Below are 18,849 nucleotides of genomic sequence, written 5' to 3' on the forward strand. Positions count from 1 at the left end.
ATTCATAAATAATTAACAGAGTAGCAGCAGCGTAAAAAGATGGGGTGGGGGTGGGGGGGGCAGTGCAAATAGTCCAGGTAGCCATGATTAGCTGTTCATGAGTCTTATGGCTTGGTGGTAGAAGCTGTTGAGAAGTATTTTGGACCTAGACTTGGCACTCCGGTACCGCTTGCCGTGCGGTAGCAGAGAGAACAGTCTATGACTAGGGTGGCTGGAGTCTTTGACAATTTTGAGGGCCTTCCTCTGACACCGCCTGGTATAGAGGTCCTGGATGGCAGGAAGCTTGGCCCCAGTGATGTACTGGGCCGTACGCACTACCCTCTGTAGTGCCTTGCGGTCGGAGGCCGAGCAGTTGCCATACCAGGCGGTGATGCAACCAGTCAGGATGCTCTCGATGGTGCAGCTGTAGAACTTTTTGAGGATCTGAGGACCCATGCCAAATCTTTTCAGTCTCCTGAGGGGGAATAGGCCTCCTGACAGAGCTGGTGTAACTGAGTCAGGTTTTTAGGCCTCCTTGCTCGCACACGCTTTTTCAGTTCTGCCCACAAATTGTCTATAGGATTGAGGTCAGGGCTTTGTGATGGCCACTCCAATACCTTGATTTTGTTGTCCTTAAGCCATTTTGCCACAACTTTGGAAGTATGCTTCGGGTCATTGTCCATTTGGAAGACCCATTTGCGACCAAGCTTTAACTTCCTGACTGATGTCTTGAGATGTTGCTTCAATATATCCACATCATTTTCCTTCCTCATGATGCCATCTATTTTGTGAAGTGCACCAGTCCCTCCTGCAGCAAAGCACCCCCACTGCATGATGCTGCCACCCCCGTGCTTCACGGTTGGGTTGGTGTTCTTCGGCTTGCAAGCTCCCCCTTTTTCCTCCAAACATAACGATGGTCATTATGGCAAAACAGTTCTATTTTTGTTTCATCAGACCAGAGGATATTTCTCCAAAAAGTACGATCTTTGTCCCCATGTGCAGTTGCAAACTGTAGTCTGGCATTTTTATGGTGGTTTTGGAGCAGTGGCTTCTTCCTTGCTGAGCGGCCTTTCAGGTTATGTCGATATAGAACTCGTTTTACTGTGGATATATTTCTGAGGTCTTAGCTGATTTCTTTTGATTTTCCCATGATGTCAAGCAGAGGCACTGAGTTTGAAGGTAGGCCTTGAAATACATCCACAGGTACACCTCCAATAGACTCAAATGATGTCAATTAGCCTATCAGAAGCTTCTAAAGCCATGACATCATTTTCTGGAATTTTCCAAGCTGTTTAAAGGCACAGTCAACTTCTGACTTCTTATAAGTGAAATAATCTGTCTGTAAACAATTGTTGGAAAAATTACTTGTGTCATGCACAAAGTAGATGTCCTAACCGACTTGCCAAAACTATAGTTTGTTAACAAGACATTTGTGGAGTGGTTGAAAAACGAGTTTTAATGACTCCAACCTAAGTGTATGTAAACTTCTGACTTCAACTGTACACACACACACGGGGTGTAATGCTTCCAGCAGCCTGCCTGAGAATGCACATAGACCCAGCCAGTGCTTTACAAGACACACTGTTCTCACATTGTCTTATTAGGAGAGAGAGCAATTTTAATACATTATGATGAGTAAAAACATTTGTCTTTTCTTTATTTTTGCCTGATCACATACTTTACTTGGGAACATTTTATGTGGTATTTTAATATTGAATTCAATAGACTATTTACTATTGTAGCTTTCAGTTCTTACATTATTAAAAAAATGAAACGTTCTCTTGTCTCTTGGTGGCGTCACGCAAACAATACTCTGAAACCGGAAGAGAGGAAACCACACCGTTATCTGTGGATGTTTACAACGAAAGCAAAAATGAATCCTCCAATTATCAACTCGGTGACAACTTCTACTAAAAGTAAGTTAATGAAAAGGTGCTGTATGTTTTAACGTTTTACAAATAGCTAACGTTACATGCATCTCTCATTCATAACGTGCTGTGAAGCTAGCCAAAGTCAGGAAAGCGCTAGCTAGCTAGACATCATGGCAATGCTTCGATTTCACTTTGTTATCGAAGATGCGCATGTTTTATAGCCTTGATATGCCCGTTTTTGATATTAGTTAGCAAACTGAAACTACTCTTGCTTAGTAGCTAACTAGCTAGGTACTTTAAAAATAATTGTCAACAGTCACGGTACTGTTGCCAAACATTCTAGCTAACATTTGAGAGATTTTAGCTTGTTATTTAAAGGGACTTCATAACTAAGGGACTCTAGCACCGTCAGTAGTCTGCATGCTTCACACTTTTGCAGCCAGGAATTAAGACACACCTGTTTTCCTGTAATTCAGTGTCATTTGCTTCGACGCAACACGTCCAGTAATATCAGCTAGTACCACTGTATCAGGGGAGGCTGGTGGGATGAGCTATAGGAGGACGGGCTTATTGTAATGGCTGGAATGGAATTAATGGAACGGAGTCAAACATGTAGTTTCCCACCAGCCTCTGCACTGTATAAACCTAGCTCCTGTACATGTTGATAAGGTGTTGCCACAGTCAGCCATCGTGTTTGAACATTACTATAACTGTAACTGTACTATACTCTTTCCTGCAGGAAAGCGAGAGGCCGAGCGCTCCGTCAACTGGACGGTGGAAGAGACCCAGGTGTTGCTGTGTGCCTGGAGTGACGAGCGCGTGCAGAAGAGCCTGGCAGAGAATGTCCGTAACCGCCATGTCTTCAAACACCTCTCAGCCCGCATGTGTGACTTGGGCTTCTCACGCAGCCCTCATCAGTGCCGGCTCCGCGTCAAGACCCTCAAGGCCAACTACGTCAGAGCCAAGCTGCTGATGAGCGAGGACGACTCCCAGCCCTGCAATTTCAGGTACTACGCTGAGATGGATGCTGTGCTGGGGAGAAACCGCGCTGTGGAGGGGACTGGAGGAGGGCGCCATTTTGGATCTCCTGAAGGCATAGGAGGATTAGGAGGGTACCATTTTGGGTCTGAATTGATCGTAGGAACAGGGCGCTATTTTGGATCTGAAGGGATTGGAGGACTAGGAGGAGGACGCCATTTTGGATCTTCTGAGGGGACAGCAGGACGACAATCCCGGTATCTGGTGTCTGAGATGAAGGTGGAGGAGGAGGACAGAGAGGCAGAGGACACAGACGACTACGAGTTCAACGGCGTAGGAATCACCACTCGGTCACTGGCTGGCCCGGGTGGAAGACGCCATGATGCTTTTCTAGAGCACAGCAACGACTGTCATGAACCTGTTGGTATGTATTCTACTGTCTGTCTGTCACACTTTCTGCTATCAGTGCCACTATCATTATCATTTAAAGGTAGACTCAGCGAGATGACGTTGAAATTGGGTCGTTACAGCTCAAAAACAACAAGAAAGAGGATTTTGAACACACACCATCTCACATTGTTCTGAAATTGTTTCTGTTGGTAGAAACAGATAAGATTAGCGTTCCTGAAATATTATTTTGTTGAAATATAATTTAATCGCTGAGAAATTAACCTAATTGATTGCATCCAAATTGGCGTTTTTTAAATTTATTTATAGGATTCATATAATATTAAATAAATATAGTACCTAACATCCGATTTGGACCAACCTTTTTTTTAAACAATGAGTTAGTCATGAGGAATCCAAAGAAATGGTCAAAAGCCACCCACGAACCCCCACACCGCACGCCAATCCCACCCCAACAACAAGGATATAGTATCAGTTCTTTGTGTCTGACAAGTAGTATGGAGCGGTGGCTTGTTTCTTCATCCTATGTAATGGAATCAGTTCTTTGTGTCTGGCTGTCCCTTAGTGGTAGAGCGTGCTCATCCCCTGGACTAAACTCGTCCCTTAGTGGTAGAGCGTGCTCATCCCCTGGACTAAACTGTCCCTTAGTGGTAGAGCGTGCTCATCCCCTGGACTAAACTGTCCCTTAGTGGTAGAGCGTGCTCATCCCCTGGACTAAACTGTCCCTTAGTGGTAGAGCGTGCTCATCCCCTGGACTAAACTGTCCCTTAGTGGTAGAGCGTGCTCATCCCCTGGACTAAACTGTCCCTTAGTGGTAGAGCGTGCTCATCCCCTGGACTAAACTGTCCCTTAGTGGTAGAGCGTGCTCATCCCCTGGACTAAACTGTCCCTTAGTGGTAGAGCGTGCTCATCCCCTGGACTAAACTGTCCCTTAGTGGTAGAGCGTGCTCATCCCCTGGACTAAACTGTCCCTTAGTGGTAGAGCGTGCTCATCCCCTGGACTAAACTGTCCCTTAGTGGTAGAGCGTGCTCATCCCCTGGACTAAACTGTCCCTTAGTGGTAGAGCGTGCTCATCCCCTGGACTAAACTGTCCCTTAGTGGTAGAGCGTGCTCATCCCCTGGACTAAACTGTCCCTTAGTGGTAGAGCGTGCTCATCCCCTGGACTAAACTGTCCCTTAGTGGTAGAGCATGCTCATCCCCTGGACTAAACTGTCCCTTAGTGGTAGAGCGTGCTCATCCCCTGGACTAAACTGTCCCTTAGTGGTAGAGCGTGCTCATCCCCTGGACTAAACTGTCCCTTAGTGGTAGAGCATGCTCATCCCCTGGACTAAACTGTCCCTTAGTGGTAGAGCATGCTCATCCCCTGGACTAAACTGTCCCTTAGTGGTAGAGCGTGCTCATCCCCTGGACTAAACTCGTCCCTTAGTGGTAGAGCGTGCTCATCCCCTGGACTAAACTGTCCCTTAGTGGTAGAGCGTGCTCATCCCCTGGACTAAACTGTCCCTTAGTGGTAGAGCGTGCTCATCCCCTGGACTAAACTGTCCCTTAGTGGTAGAGCGTGCTCATCCCCTGGACTAAACTGTCCCTTAGTGGTAGAGCGTGCTCATCCCCTGGACTAAACTGTCCCTTAGTGGTAGAGCGTGCTCATCCCCTGGACTAAACTGTCCCTTAGTGGTAGAGCGTGCTCATCCCCTGGACTAAACTGTCCCTTAGTGGTAGAGCGTACTCATCCCCTGGACTAAACTGTCCCTTAGTGGTAGAGCGTGCTCATCCCCTGGACTAAACTGTCCCTTAGTGGTAGAGCGTGCTCATCCCCTGGACTAAACTGTCCCTTAGTGGTAGAGCGTGCTCATCCCCTGGACTAAACTGTCCCTTAGTGGTAGAGCGTGCTCATCCCCTGGACTAAACTCGTCCCTTAGTGGTAGAGCGTGCTCATCCCCTGGACTAAACTGTCCCTTAGTGGTAGAGCGTGCTCATCCCCTGGACTAAACTGTCCCTTAGTGGTAGAGCGTGCTCATCCCCTGGACTAAACTGTCCCTTAGTGGTAGAGCGTGCTCATCCCCTGGACTAAACTGTCCCTTAGTGGTAGAGCGTGCTCATCCCCTGGACTAAACTGTCCCTTAGTGGTAGAGCGTGCTCATCCCCTGGACTAAACTCGTCCCTTAGTGGTAGAGCGTGCTCATCCCCTGGACTAAACTGTCCCTTAGTGGTAGAGCGTGCTCATCCCCTGGACTAAACTGTCCCTTAGTGGTAGAGCGTGCTCATCCCCTGGACTAAACTGTCCCTTAGTGGTAGAGCGTGCTCATCCCCTGGACTAAACTGTCCCTTAGTGGTAGAGCGTGCTCATCCCCTGGACTAAACTGTCCCTTAGTGGTAGAGCGTGCTCATCCCCTGGACTAAACTGTCCCTTAGTGGTAGAGCGTGCTAATCCCCTGGACTAAACTGTCCCTTAGTGGTAGAGCGTGCTCATCCCCTGGACTAAACTGTCCCTTAGTGGTAGAGCGTGCTCATCCCCTGGACTAAACTGTCCCTTAGTGGTAGAGCGTGCTCATCCCCTGGACTAAACTGTCCCTTAGTGGTAGAGCGTGCTCATCCCCTGGACTAAACTGTCCCTTAGTGGTAGAGCGTGCTCATCCCCTGGACTAAACTGTCCCTTAGTGGTAGAGCGTGCTCATCCCCTGGACTAAACTGTCCCTTAGTGGTAGAGCGTGCTCATCCCCTGGACTAAACTGTCCCTTAGTGGTAGAGCGTGCTCATCCCCTGGACTAAACTGTCCCTTAGTGGTAGAGCGTGCTCATCCCCTGGACTAAACTGTCCCTTAGTGGTAGAGCGTGCTCATCCCCTGGACTAAACTGTCCCTTAGTGGTAGAGCGTGGTCATCCCCTGGACTAAACTGTCCCTTAGTGGTAGAGCGTGCTCATCCCCTGGACTAAACTGTCCCTTAGTGGTAGAGCGTGCTCATCCCCTGGACTAAACTGTCCCTTAGTGGTAGAGCGTGCTCATCCCCTGGACTAAACTGTCCCTTAGTGGTAGAGCGTGCTCATCCCCTGGACTAAACTCGTCCCTTAGTGGTAGAGCGTGCTCATCCCCTGGACTAAACTCGTCCCTTAGTGGTAGAGCGTGCTCATCCCCTGGACTAAACTGTCCCTTAGTGGTAGAGCGTGCTCATCCCCTGGACTAAACTGTCCCTTAGTGGTAGAGCGTGCTCATCCCCTGGACTAAACTGTCCCTTAGTGGTAGAGCGTGCTCATCCCCTGGACTAAACTGTCCCTTAGTGGTAGAGCGTGCTCATCCCCTGGACTAAACTGTCCCTTAGTGGTAGAGCGTGCTCATCCCCTGGACTAAACTGTCCCTTAGTGGTAGAGCGTGCTCATCCCTTGGAACGTTGTGTGCTGAAGTTTGTATGGTTCTCAAAAGTTTCCTAATAACGAACAATTCCTTATTCTTCTAATTGCTTGGCCTGGCTATAGCAATAAGTAAGATGGCTAATGCGACCGAAACGACGAAGGCTAACAAGCTGGGTTTGGGTTCGCGACCATGCCCCAATTAATTAAAAGATAATCACTTTGGTTGTCTTGTATGTCTCGGCTCGGTGCATGCTCGGGCTGCCTTCGCTCAAATCAGTTTGTGTTTGAGACTAGGGGATGGCTGGCACTGTACCCCTGCTAGTCCGCAGCGCAGGTTCTCTTGACAATCGTGTAGCATTCTTTAGGGGGCTTGGTGTTTCCGATAGTGACATCATTGCTGTGATGACAGTGCCCCCACGTTTTGTTACGCCAAACGGGGTACTACGTCAGCCATTGCTGGGGGCAGTGTACACCCATAAGGGTGCAGTGTACACCGAGTGAGGCTCATTGTGAGTTCTCCCAGGTGGCACTGCCAATCAGTGGACGTCACTGATTGCTGGAGCCCTTGTACCCAGAGTTGGCCGGGCTTTAGGAAAATCTTGGCACATAAACACAGTTTTTTTCATCCTCAAAGTTCTGCAGTGTTCGCGGGTGTCAAAGTGTTGTGTCTCCCGCATGTGAGTTTGAGGAAAAGTGTTCCTTCTCCATGTATAGACACACGATTGTCCAGAGTGGTGGAAATGGAAGAAGAACCAATCTCTCCCAGTCCACAAGGTGGCGTCCCACCCCTTCAGCTGACACTTCATTGGAGGCTCGCTGTCTGCTCGGACCAGTGGCATGCATGCGCAGTGTCGCCCTGGATCATGCGAACAGTGACGACAATTCGTTGTGCATCCCCAACGCTTCTGCAGTGTCATCGTGTCGACTGTTCCGGAGGACTCAGCGTCCTTTTTGAGGGAGGAAATATCCTCCCGTCTCCAGAAACAGGCAATCTGAGTAGTTCCTTTGTCGAAGAGCCAGGACGGCTGGTATTTCCTGGTTCCCGGAAAGGGACGGGTCTTTGCGTCCCATTCTAGACCTACGTTCTCTCAGCAACAACGCAGAAAGAAAGAAAATAGAGAAATAATAGAAAAGTAAAACACGTAATAATAAATACACAACGAGTAACGATAACTTGGCTTCCAGTACCGAGTCGATGTGCAGGGGTACGACGTAATTGAGGTAGATATGTACAGGAATAGATGACAGATAATAAGTAGTAGCAGCAGCGTATATGTGATGAGTCATAAAAGTTAGTGCAAAAAGGGTCGATGTCCGGGTAGCTATTTGGTTAACTATTATGGCTTGGGGTTCAGGGGTCATGTTGGTTCCGGACTTGGTGCATCGGTTCTGCGTGCCGTAGCTGAGAGATCAGTCTATGGCTTGGGTGGCTAGAGTCTGACCATTTTTAGGGCCTTCGTCTGACCACCGCCTGGTATAGAGGTCCTGGATGGCAGGGACCTCGGCTGTACGCACTACCCTCTGTAGCGCCTTGCGGTCGGATGCCAAGCAGTTGCCACACCAAGCGATGATGCAGCCAGTCAAGATACTCTCAATGGTGCAGCTGTATTACTTTTTGAGGATCTGAGGGCCCAGCCTGAGGGGGAAGAGGCGTCGTCGTGCCCTCTTCACGACTGTGTTTACATTTACATTTTAGTCATTTAGCAGACGCTCTTATCCAGAGCGACTTACAGTTAGTGAATACATATATATATATTTTTTTTATACTGGCCCCCCCGTGGGAATCGAACCCACAACCCTGGCGTTGCAAACGCCATGCTCTATCAACTGAGCTACATCCCCTGCCGGCCATTCCCTCCCCTACCCTGGACGACGCTGGGCCAATTGTGCGCCGCCTCATGGGTCTCCCGGTCGCGGCCGGCTGCGACAGAGCCTGGATTCGAACCAGGATCTCTAGTGGCACAGTTAGCGCTGCGATGCGGCGCCTTAGACCACTGCGCCACTCGGGAGGTTGGTGTGTGAGGGCCATGACAGATCCTTAAGGCGTCCGCTTCCCAGCCGAAAAACAGTTCGGAAGAGTTCGTACCATATATTCTGATGACATTTTTGTGACGTTTTTGTTCGTTTTGGACTTCGGAGATGTTTTTTTTTTTGTCTGTTCGGGCACCAGCATTTTTTTCTGGAGGCAAGCCGAAGTTTGGAGCCGAAGTTTACGCCCCTTCGCCAGTGATTGGTCAACAGTAGGGATTCTTAAATAAAGTATTTGTCATTCAACGTTAAGACGACTTGTTTTCATGTTTAAAAAAAAAATTGGTTACGCTAGCCAAGTTCGGCAAGGCGCCAGCCGAACTGAAGCATGCTGACGCCTTTAGTGATGTAGACGCCAAGGAACTTGAAGCTCTCGACCCGCTCCACTATAGCCCCGTCGATGTGAATGGGGGCGTGCTCGGCCCTCCGTTTCCTGTAGTCCACGATCAGCTCCTTTGTGTTGCTGACGTTGAGGGAGAGGTTGTTGTCGGTCTCTGAGCTCCTCCCTATAGGCTGTCTCATCGTCATCGGTGATCAGGCCTACCACTGTTGTGTCGTCGGCAAACTTAATGATGGTGTTGGAGTCGTGCCTGGCCATGCAGTCATGGGTGAACAGGGAGTACAGGAGGGGACTGAGCACGCACCCCTGAGGGGCCTCCGTGTTGAGGATCAGCGTGGCAGATGTGTTGTTACCTACCCTTACCACCTGGGGGCGGCCCGTCAGGAAGTCCAGGATCCAGTTGCAGAGGGAGGTGTTTAGTCCCAGAGTCCTTAGCTTAGTGATGAGCTTGGAGGGCACTATGGTGTTGAACGCTGAGCTGTAGTCAATGAGCAGCATTCTCACATACGTGTTCCCTCTTGTCCAGGTGGGAAAAGGCAGTGTGGAGTGCAATAGAGATCTGTTGAGGCGGTATACGAATTGGAGTGGGTCCAGGGTGTCTGGGACGATGGCGTTTCAAAGCAGATGTGAGTGCTATGGGACGATAGTCATTTAGACAGGTTACCTTGGTGTTCTTGGGCACAGGGACTATGGTGGTCTGCTTGAAACATTAAGGTATTACAGACTGTGTTAGGGAGAGGTTGAAAATGTCAGTGAAGACGCTTGCCAGCTGGTCAGCATATGCTCTGAGTACGTGTCCTGGTAATCTGTCGGGCCCTGCGGCCTTGTGAATGTTAACTTGTTTAAAGGTCTTACTCACATCAGCAACGGAAAGCGTGATCACACAGTTGTCCGGAACAGCTGGTGCTGTCATGCATGGTTCAGTGTTGCTTGCCTCGAAGCGAGCATTGAAGGCATTCAGCTCTTCTGGTAGGCTCGCGTCACTGGGCAGCTCGCGGCTGGGTTTGCCTTTTGTAATCCATTATATTTTGTAAGCCCTGCAACATCCGAAGAGCGTCAGAGCCGGTGTAGTAGGATTCGTGTCACTCTCCTTAAAAACTGCATCTCTAGCCTTTAGCTCAGTTCGGATGTTGCCTGTAATCCATGGCTTCTGATTGAGATATGTACGTACGGACACCGTGGGGACAAAGTCGTTGATGCACTTATTAATGAAGCCAGTGACTGATGTGGTAAACTCCTCAACTACAGAAACGATTTCAGAACAATCTGAGTTGGTGGGTGTCATGGCTGAAATTACATGGAACGACACAAGCACAAAGAACTGTAAACACATAGTGGGTCAATTTCTGCAACAACTAACAACTTGGAAGTTCGAGGCTAAACGCCTCTGCTGTTTTGGTCCCGTGGCTACGTTTTAGCAGCCGTGCTCATATACTCTGTGTGACTTAGTGAGAGCAAAGTTTTGCATCACATTCATTCCAATATCTGCAGTGCTGTTAATTGCAATGTCATCTCGCTCCGTCTACCTTTTTTAAATGATCATTTCTAACAAATCAGATTGGCTTTCACTGAGTTCCGTGCTCCCTAGGCAATTAACTCTACATCAGATTGGCTGAAGCACAATGTACCAAGGTTATTATAGTTTAACGATTTAATTAGTTTTTTTTTTTTTTTCTATTCGTTTTTTGTTTTATTTTAAATTCAGTTTAGTTTCAGTTTGTTTTCAGAGTTAATTTACTAGTTTCTATTTAGTTTCAGTTTGATAAAAAAAAAACATTTTATATTTCATTTTTACATTTTTTAGTTTTAGAAAGTAGCCTATATTGGCAGCCATGGATGTGTTGTAGGCTTTGAGTAGTTTTTTTTGGGATGTCACTCTGTATCTGTGTCAAGGGACTTTTTTATTACAAAATAAATGCATTGTTGGTTAAGGGCTGTAAGTAAGCATTTCACTGTAATGTGCATGTGGCCAATACAATTTGATTTGATTTGCTTTGCTGGCTAGCGGAGTAGAACACTTGATAAAGAAAAGGAGTGCCTCACACTCTAGGAGCTCAGATGCAATATTTTAGTAACCAACATTTCGACAGACAAGCTTGTACCCTGATGAAGACAGCTCGTCTGTCCAAACGTTGGTTTTACAGTTATTGCATCTGAGCTCCTAGAGTGTGAGGCTTTCCTTTTCTTTATCAAGGGACAGTGTGGGCGGCTAGGAGCCAGTTAAGTGTTGTAGGACTATAGTTTGTTTTTTGGGATGTCACTTCTTGCCACTGGGGGGGGGTAGTAATACATAAGGTGATGGGCCAGGACCATAGACTTGGATAGACAACATCTCTGTATCTGTGTCATGATGGCATCAGTGAGAGCATGGGGTAGCACCATCCGTGTAGCACTATTGGGGCCATCTCCATCTTGAAATAGTAAATGTTCTTCTTCACAAGTGAAATTAATTGGCTGATTCTTCCTGATGACCCGGCTGTCAAGACCCCAACCGGGTCGTCAGGTCATGCCAACCGGTTCATCAGAAAGGATCAGCCAATGAAGTTGACTAAATCAAAATGGTGAAAGTCATCAATGGCGCTGCCCATGCTAACACAGGCTTTTGGCCACTAGAGGACTCCATACAGCTCCTGGGCCTGGACACAGGTTTGGTTACATTTAAATTATCAATCAATCCTAATGTGACTTGGATTTAAAGGATAAGCGCCTAGACTGGTGCAAGAAGTATGGTGGAAGGAAACTCTCTTGCCCAAGTTTACACCAATCCAGTGCTTATTTAGCTTTAGTAGTATATGTAAGACGAATCAAGTACCTTTATCTGACAGAAAGAGAGAGGAAAAAACAATTAAATGAAGTCATGGCACATTTGACATGTTATGTAATATTAATATCACTCTGCCTTTTTCCTGGTTGCAAAAATTATAAAAGTTTGCCTCATTGCACAACAATTCTAAAGGCAATCACATGTACAAAATAAAAATAAAAATAAATAAATACAATGGCCACGATTAAAAATAGCTATTTTTATTTCTCAACTAGTAATTGAAGCGCTTCCCATTCACCATTGAAGTGTATAGGCAACTAGGAAGGCTTCAGCGCGTCACACGCCACTTTGCAATGACCTGGAGGCAGTATGCATTTTGAAAACATGCTTAATTGTTTGAAACCTGAACATTTTACTACATATTATGAGGCATGGCTTCAAAGTAGCCAAAATCCAACCAAACGTGCAGGCAATTACTTTATAAAGACGTCCATATGCCATTGAAACCAGTAGCCTTTTTCTTTCAAGTTCTATTGGTTTTCAAATCAACCGTCTTCCTGCGGTCCTGCTGCTCCACAGATGTACTCTCTGATTTGCTGAAGTACAAAAGACTCTGCTTCCCTCATAGGCTGAGCGATATATTTAATTAATTCAAATTATGTTTTTTGTGCAATATTCCAAACGCCTGTATCGCAAGAATCAAGTTTTTTTTTATTTATTTTTTTTTGATTTTCGTAGCGTTTGTGTTCGCTTGTTCTCATGTTGTCTTTTTTGGTCTCGTCTCCTTCACACCTTCCCATTTACACCAGAGATCCGTGTGTAATGAGGAGATGCTCACATCTCAACCCTAACAATGGGAGCCGTTGTCCCAAAGGCGTGAAGGCAGGCCATAGAAACACATTGGGCTTATTTTGGACAAATCTTGGCTAGAGTGAAACCTTTCGCTTCGCCTCTTCCTCTCTTCCCCCCCTTGCCACTCACAACAACAAAGATGAGAGATCACTTCCTCCTCTCTGACAAGCGGTTTCAACTCGCTATTTGCAATTTGGTCCAACAGAATCGGTCATATGGACACAAACACATTGAGCCATTATTTTACTGTAATAGAGGAGAAGTTAACCTTTCTAACCTTTTTTATGTCTCAACTCAAATTGCGCTCAGAGCAGACACTACTAAAGCGGGAGTATCAATGAACATTAATTCTGGGATATTTGTCGCGCTGCATTATAATACCACGTACCGCTAGCAGCATTTTAGCCAAAGATTATGCATGGTTTTAACTAAAAAGGCATTTTCAGAGACTTAAAAGCCAGATCAGTGATTATTGCAAAAAAGTAGGTAAAACTATTTCGATAGAATAATATAATTATTAGGTGGTCTAATATAATTATTAAATTATTGCTGACTGTTTGAAATGTAGTGTATTTGACCTTTTAATTGTACAACAAAACTTAGATATAAATAAATAAATGTTGGCCATAAGTTTAAAAAAACATCTAGATGTGAGGCCATATCGCACAGCCATATTCCCTCATCAGTGGCTCCATCTCTGTTGAGCAACGTGCCAGAGACAGGCAAGCTGCTGCAGGGGTTGGATCGAAGTTGGCTGCCCGACGATTCAGTATGCATGTCAAGCGCTCACGCAGTGACTTCAGGAGGACACGTGGCAACTGTTTTGCAACCCGTAGTTGAATGCCTCAAGATTGGCACCACATCAGACACACGACCGGCTGTCAGTTTTGAAGTAAACGGCTCCAACAACTTCCCAATCTGCTCTAGCTTGGCCCAGTCACGCCCCGTGCTCGTCCTCAGATGTCTTCCCTGTTAGCTAGTGATGGTGATGCACAAGCTAGGACTATTTGAAACATCGCCATCTACTGGCAACATTTTACCCGCCAGATTCAGAAGCTCGAAAACCTCGTTATAAAAATAGCTTGGAAACCCCATTTCATTTTTTGCCCAAAGTTTAGAATAAAAAAATAAAACTAAATCTAAACATAATTTATAATGTTTCTATTTTATTTTAGCATTCAAAAATAGTAGTTTCAGAATAGTTTGTTTTTTCAAGTGTTTTTTTTATTGTATTTTTTATTTTACTAAATTGTTTTTTCCAATTTTTGTTTTTATTTTCGTTTCAGTTTTAATTTACTATAATAACCTTGCAATGTACTCTACTGTATCAACAGTTTACTCAATTTTCATGCAAATCAAATTGCCCAGTGTTGGAACAATAAAGCTTTAATTTAATCTGATTTTTTTTTTTTTTTTTTTTTTTTGTGAATCTATTTAATCTCTTGCCTTGCAGTTCATCCATTGGAGGATGACCGCAGCTCCAGGTCAACACCCCCACCACCCCAGCCTGCTTCCCCTTTCTCTCCACCCCCAGACCATAGCCCCAACCTGGGCAGTGCTACCGCCATCCCCTCCACCCAGTCCCTGGAGCCTGTGTTGAAGCACCTGGCAGACTGCTTCCAGAGGCTGGTCTCAGAGTCCCGGGAGTTGATGGTGCAGCTGGAAGGCCAGAGGCAGGAGCAGGTCAGAGACATACAGACATCGAAACTATGAAAATAACACACATGGAATCGTGTAGTAACCAAAAAAAGTGTTAAACAAATCAAAAATATATTTTATATTTGAGATTCTTCAAAGTAGCCAGCCTTTGCCTTGATGACAGCTTTGCACACTCTTGGCATTCTCTCAACCAGCTTCACCTGGAATGCTTTTCCAACAGTCTTGAAGGTGTTCCCACATATGCTGAGCACTTGTTGGCTGCTTTTCCTTCACTCTGCGGTCCGACTCATCCCAAACCATCTCAATTAGGTTGAGGTCGGGGGGATTTTGGAGGCCAGGTCATCTGATGCAGCACTCCATCACTCTCCTTCTTGGTCAAATAGCCCTTACACAGCCTGTCCTGTTGAAAAACAAATGATTGTCCCACTAAGCCCAAACCAGATGGGATGGCGTATCGCTGCAGAATGCTGTGGTCGCCATGCTGGTTAAGTGTGCATTGAATTCTAAATAAATCACAGTCAGTGTCACCAGCAAAGCACCCTCACACCACCTCCTCCATGCTTCACGGTGTGAACCACACATGCGGAGATCATCCGTTCACCTACTCTGCGTCTCACAAAGACACGGCAGTTGGAACCAAAAATCTCAAATTTGGACTCATCAGACCAAAGGACACATTTCCACCAGTCTAATGTCAATTGCTCGTGTTTCGTGGCCAGAGCAGGTCTCTTCTTCTTATTGGTGTCCTTTAGTTATGGTTACTTTGCAGCAATTTTACTATGAAGGCCTGATTCACACAGTCTCCTCTGAACAGTTGATGTTGAGATGTGTCTGTTACTTGAACTCTGTGATGCATTTATTTTGGCACACATACAGTTCTGCTAACTTTTACATTGTTAGCACCGTTGAGCATAGAGCTGGGCGATATGGACTAAAGTCATATTGCGATAAATGTAACTATTTTGCTCAATAACAGAGAATTTGCTGACATCTTTGTAGCCTATAGACTTTATTATTCAAATGAAGGGGAACTCAAACACTTAGCCAGATTGCTAGCTCTAAATATGAATATGTTGCCATGTAGGCTAATTGATTAATCTATCAGTAAATGTCCTACAAAAACTTTCCAGCGCTAGACTTGATGTAGGCGTAGTCACTTCAAATGGCTCCGCGCATCAAAACCATCCTAACTAAAACCTACTCTGGATTGAAAGTGGTGCCATTAACTCAATATTAAGAGATACATTATATTTTAGTCATTTAGCAGACGCTCTTATCCAGAGCAACTTACAGTTAGTGAGTGCATACATTATTTTTTTTCATACTGGGAATCGAACCCACAACCCTGGCGTTGCAAACGCCATGCTCTACCAACTGAGCTACATCCCCTGCCGGCCATTCCCTCCCCTACCCTGGACGACGCTGGGCCAATTGTGCGCCGCCCCATGGGTCTCCCGGTCGCGGCCGGCTACGACAGAGCCTGGATTCGAACCAGGATCTCTAGTGGCACAGACCACTGCGCCACAAAGAAAGCTGTGACTCTCCTCTCTGTAACTAGAACAACAGTAGTTCATTGAAAACTGTATTTTTTCCCGCAATAGCGTTGTGCATTTGTGCTTCTTAGAATACATCTCTCCCTCCTCTTTCATGGCAGGAATCAACATAATGCATAGGGCTGTTATTACTGTTGACCAAATCATGGTTTTAGAACAATCTACAGGAACGTTGTGTAGCAGCAAAATCACAAAATATTACAGACGTAAGCAAAATACTTCTGTAAGAGGAAGGCAATGCCGTTTTGTCTGTAATTTTCGGTTTATTGTCCCAGGTTCCATTTATCCATTCATGATGAATATTTGGATTCTAATTTGAATTTTAGACCTTCAGAAGGTTGCTCATGGGGAGCTAAGGAGAACCGCATTAGTGCAGAACGGCATCACGTACCCACACAACTCGTTGGTCCTTGTCACGGATGGGCTATTGCAGCAGACGACCACACCGGGTTCCACTCCTATCAGCTAAAAAAAACAGTGGTCAAGCGATCACCAACACTGGACAATTGAGGAGTGGGAAAAACATTGCCTGGTTCGACGAATCCCAGTTCCTGTTGCGTCATGATGATGGCAGAGTCAGGATTTGGCGTAAGCAGCGTGAGTCCATGGACCCATCCTGCCTGGTGTCAACGGTACAGGCTGGTGGTGTGGTGAATGTTTTCCTGGCACACGTTAGGTCCCTTGATACCAATTGAGCAACGTTTCCATGCCCAAAGAATTCGGGCTGTTCTGGAGTTAAAGGGGGTCCGACCCGGTACTAGATGGGTGTACATAATGCTTTTGGTAGAAAACTCAGTGTCTAAACTCTCTCTCTCTCTCTGTGTGTCTATGTCAGGCTCGCTGGCAGCAGGACTTGCTGTCCCAGTGGCTGGAGAAGGAGGAACTGAGGCAGAGGGAGGCCGCGGACAGGGAGGACCGGCGGGAGAGGGCCCGTATGGAGCATGAAATCAGGGTACTAACGCTCCTCAGTGGTCTGGCCCAGAACCAGCAGAGACCGAAGCAGACACCACATCACAGCCACAGCTGTTGCCACCAGTGTAGCAGGGTGGAGGGGGTAGCGGCAGGTGAGATTGGGGCGTCGACCACTACCAGGCATGATGATGGAACTGAGGACAGAGACAGGACATAATCAGAGGTCTTTATAGAAGACATAATGGGTGCAGACCCGGGTCATCTTAAGTACAGCTCGGAAGTATTTGACGTACGCTACGGCTGTGTGTTTCTTTTGACCCAGGTCTGGTGGGGTTGAGCACTCCATGCCTTTTCATATTTGGAAAGGACTTGTAGGCTCTCCGAATGTACGTTTACCTCTTGCCGGAGTGTAGGGCCAACATGAAATTAATCTGCTTTGTTAATTGTTTAATTAACCGTAAAATGGTTTAAGCCTGACGTTCCAAAGGTTCAGTGGTCTCAGTGAAGCAACTTAAATTCAGCGTTATTCTCTCTCTCTTTTCACAATCTACTTTTGTCAACTTCACAAATAAAAAATGTATTGGTGTTCATATGGTTTCTTTTCATCTGGTGTAAGCGTACTCTCATCTGTTCTGTTTCACTTTTGCTGACAGTTCTGCTCCCGTGTTTCAGTCCATTTCGTTCAGTTTGTTGCCAGATGGGGTATTTTGTGTAGATTGATGAGGAAAAATATGAATTTGATCCATTTTAGAATAAGGCTGTAACGTAACAAAATGTGGAAAAAGTCAAGGGGTCTAAATACTTTCCGAATGCACTGTAGTAATAACACATGGGTATTAAACAGCCTGTCATGCCATCTGCAAATCCCATAGGCAAGGACACACACAAGTGCCTAAAATGCTTCATTATGCATGTTTAGATAAATTACACTAAACTATATTCTGCATGTGGTAAGGGTAGGTAACAACACATCTGCCACGCTGATCCTCAACACGGGGGCCCCTCAGGGGTGCGTGCTCAGTCCCCTCCTGTACTCCCTGTTCACCCATGACTGCATGGCCAGGCACGACTCCAACACCATCATTAAGTTTGCCGACGACACAACAGTGGTAGGCCTAATCACCGACAATGATGAGACAGCCTATAGGGAGGAGGTCAGAGACCTGGCCGTGTGGTGCCAGGATAACAACCTCTCCCTTAACGTGACCAAGACAAAGAAGATGATTGTGGACTACAGGGAAAATTCTCATCGACGGGGCTGTAGTGGAACAGGTTGAGAGCTTCAAGTTCCTTGGTGTCCACATCACCAACAAACTATCATGGTCCAAACACATCAAAACAGTCGTGAAGAGGGCACGATAAAGCCTATTCCCCCCCAGGAGACTGAAAAGATTTGGCATGGGTCTTCAGATCCTCAAAAAGTTATACAGCTGCACCATCGAGAGCATCCTGACTGGTTGCATCACCACCTGGTATGGCAACTGCTCAGCCTACGACCGCAAAGCACTATAGAGGGTAGTGCGTACGGCCCAGTACATCACTGGGGCCAAGCTTCCTGCCATCCAGGACCTCTATACCAGGCGGTGTCAGAGGAAGGCCCTAAAAATTGTCAAAGACTCCAGCCACCCTAGTCATAGACTGTTCTCTCTGCTACCGCACGGCAAGCAGTACCGGAGCGCCAAGTCTAGGTCCAAAAGGCTTCTTAACAGCTTCTACCCCCAAGCCATAAGACTCCTGAACAGCTAATCATGGCTACCCGGACTATTTGCATTGCCACCCCACCCCACCCTGACTCCCTTTTTTACGCTGCTGCTACTGTTTATTATCTGTGCATAGTCACTTTAACTGTACCCACATGTACATATCACCTCAATTACCTCAACTAACCGGTGCCCCCGCACATTGACTCTGTACCGGTACCCCCCTGTATATAGCCTCCCTAATGTTATTTTATTTTACTGCTGCTCTTTAATTATTTGCTATTTTTATTTTTTACTTATCTATTTTTTACTTTACACTTTTTTATTTTCTTAAAACTGCATTGTTGGTTAAGGGCTTGTAAGTAAGCATTTCACTGTGAGGTCTACACCTGTTGTATTTGGCGCATGTGGCAAATAACATTTGTCCCCGAAAACATTGCTTTAGACACCATTCAC

General features: G+C 46.2%; 1 protein-coding gene across 1 annotated transcript; it reads left to right on the forward strand.

Moving 5' to 3' along the window:
* Positions 1–1,800: 1,800 nt before the first annotated feature.
* LOC311117745 (uncharacterized protein) lies at positions 1,801–17,283 on the forward strand. Its single transcript, XM_084192666.1, has 4 exons — positions 1,801–1,895; positions 2,590–3,252; positions 14,023–14,252; positions 16,617–17,283. The coding sequence occupies exons 1-4, from the start codon at positions 1,832–1,834 to the stop codon at positions 16,908–16,910; spliced, it is 1,251 nt and encodes a 416-aa protein (XP_084048792.1). The 5' UTR covers positions 1,801–1,831; the 3' UTR covers positions 16,911–17,283.
* Positions 17,284–18,849: the final 1,566 nt, after the last annotated feature.

This window comes from Coregonus lavaretus (assembly GCF_964263955.1).
Source record: "Coregonus lavaretus genome assembly, contig: HAP1_SCAFFOLD_618, whole genome shotgun sequence".
In the NCBI taxonomy this organism is placed as follows: Eukaryota; Metazoa; Chordata; class Actinopteri; order Salmoniformes; family Salmonidae; genus Coregonus; species Coregonus lavaretus.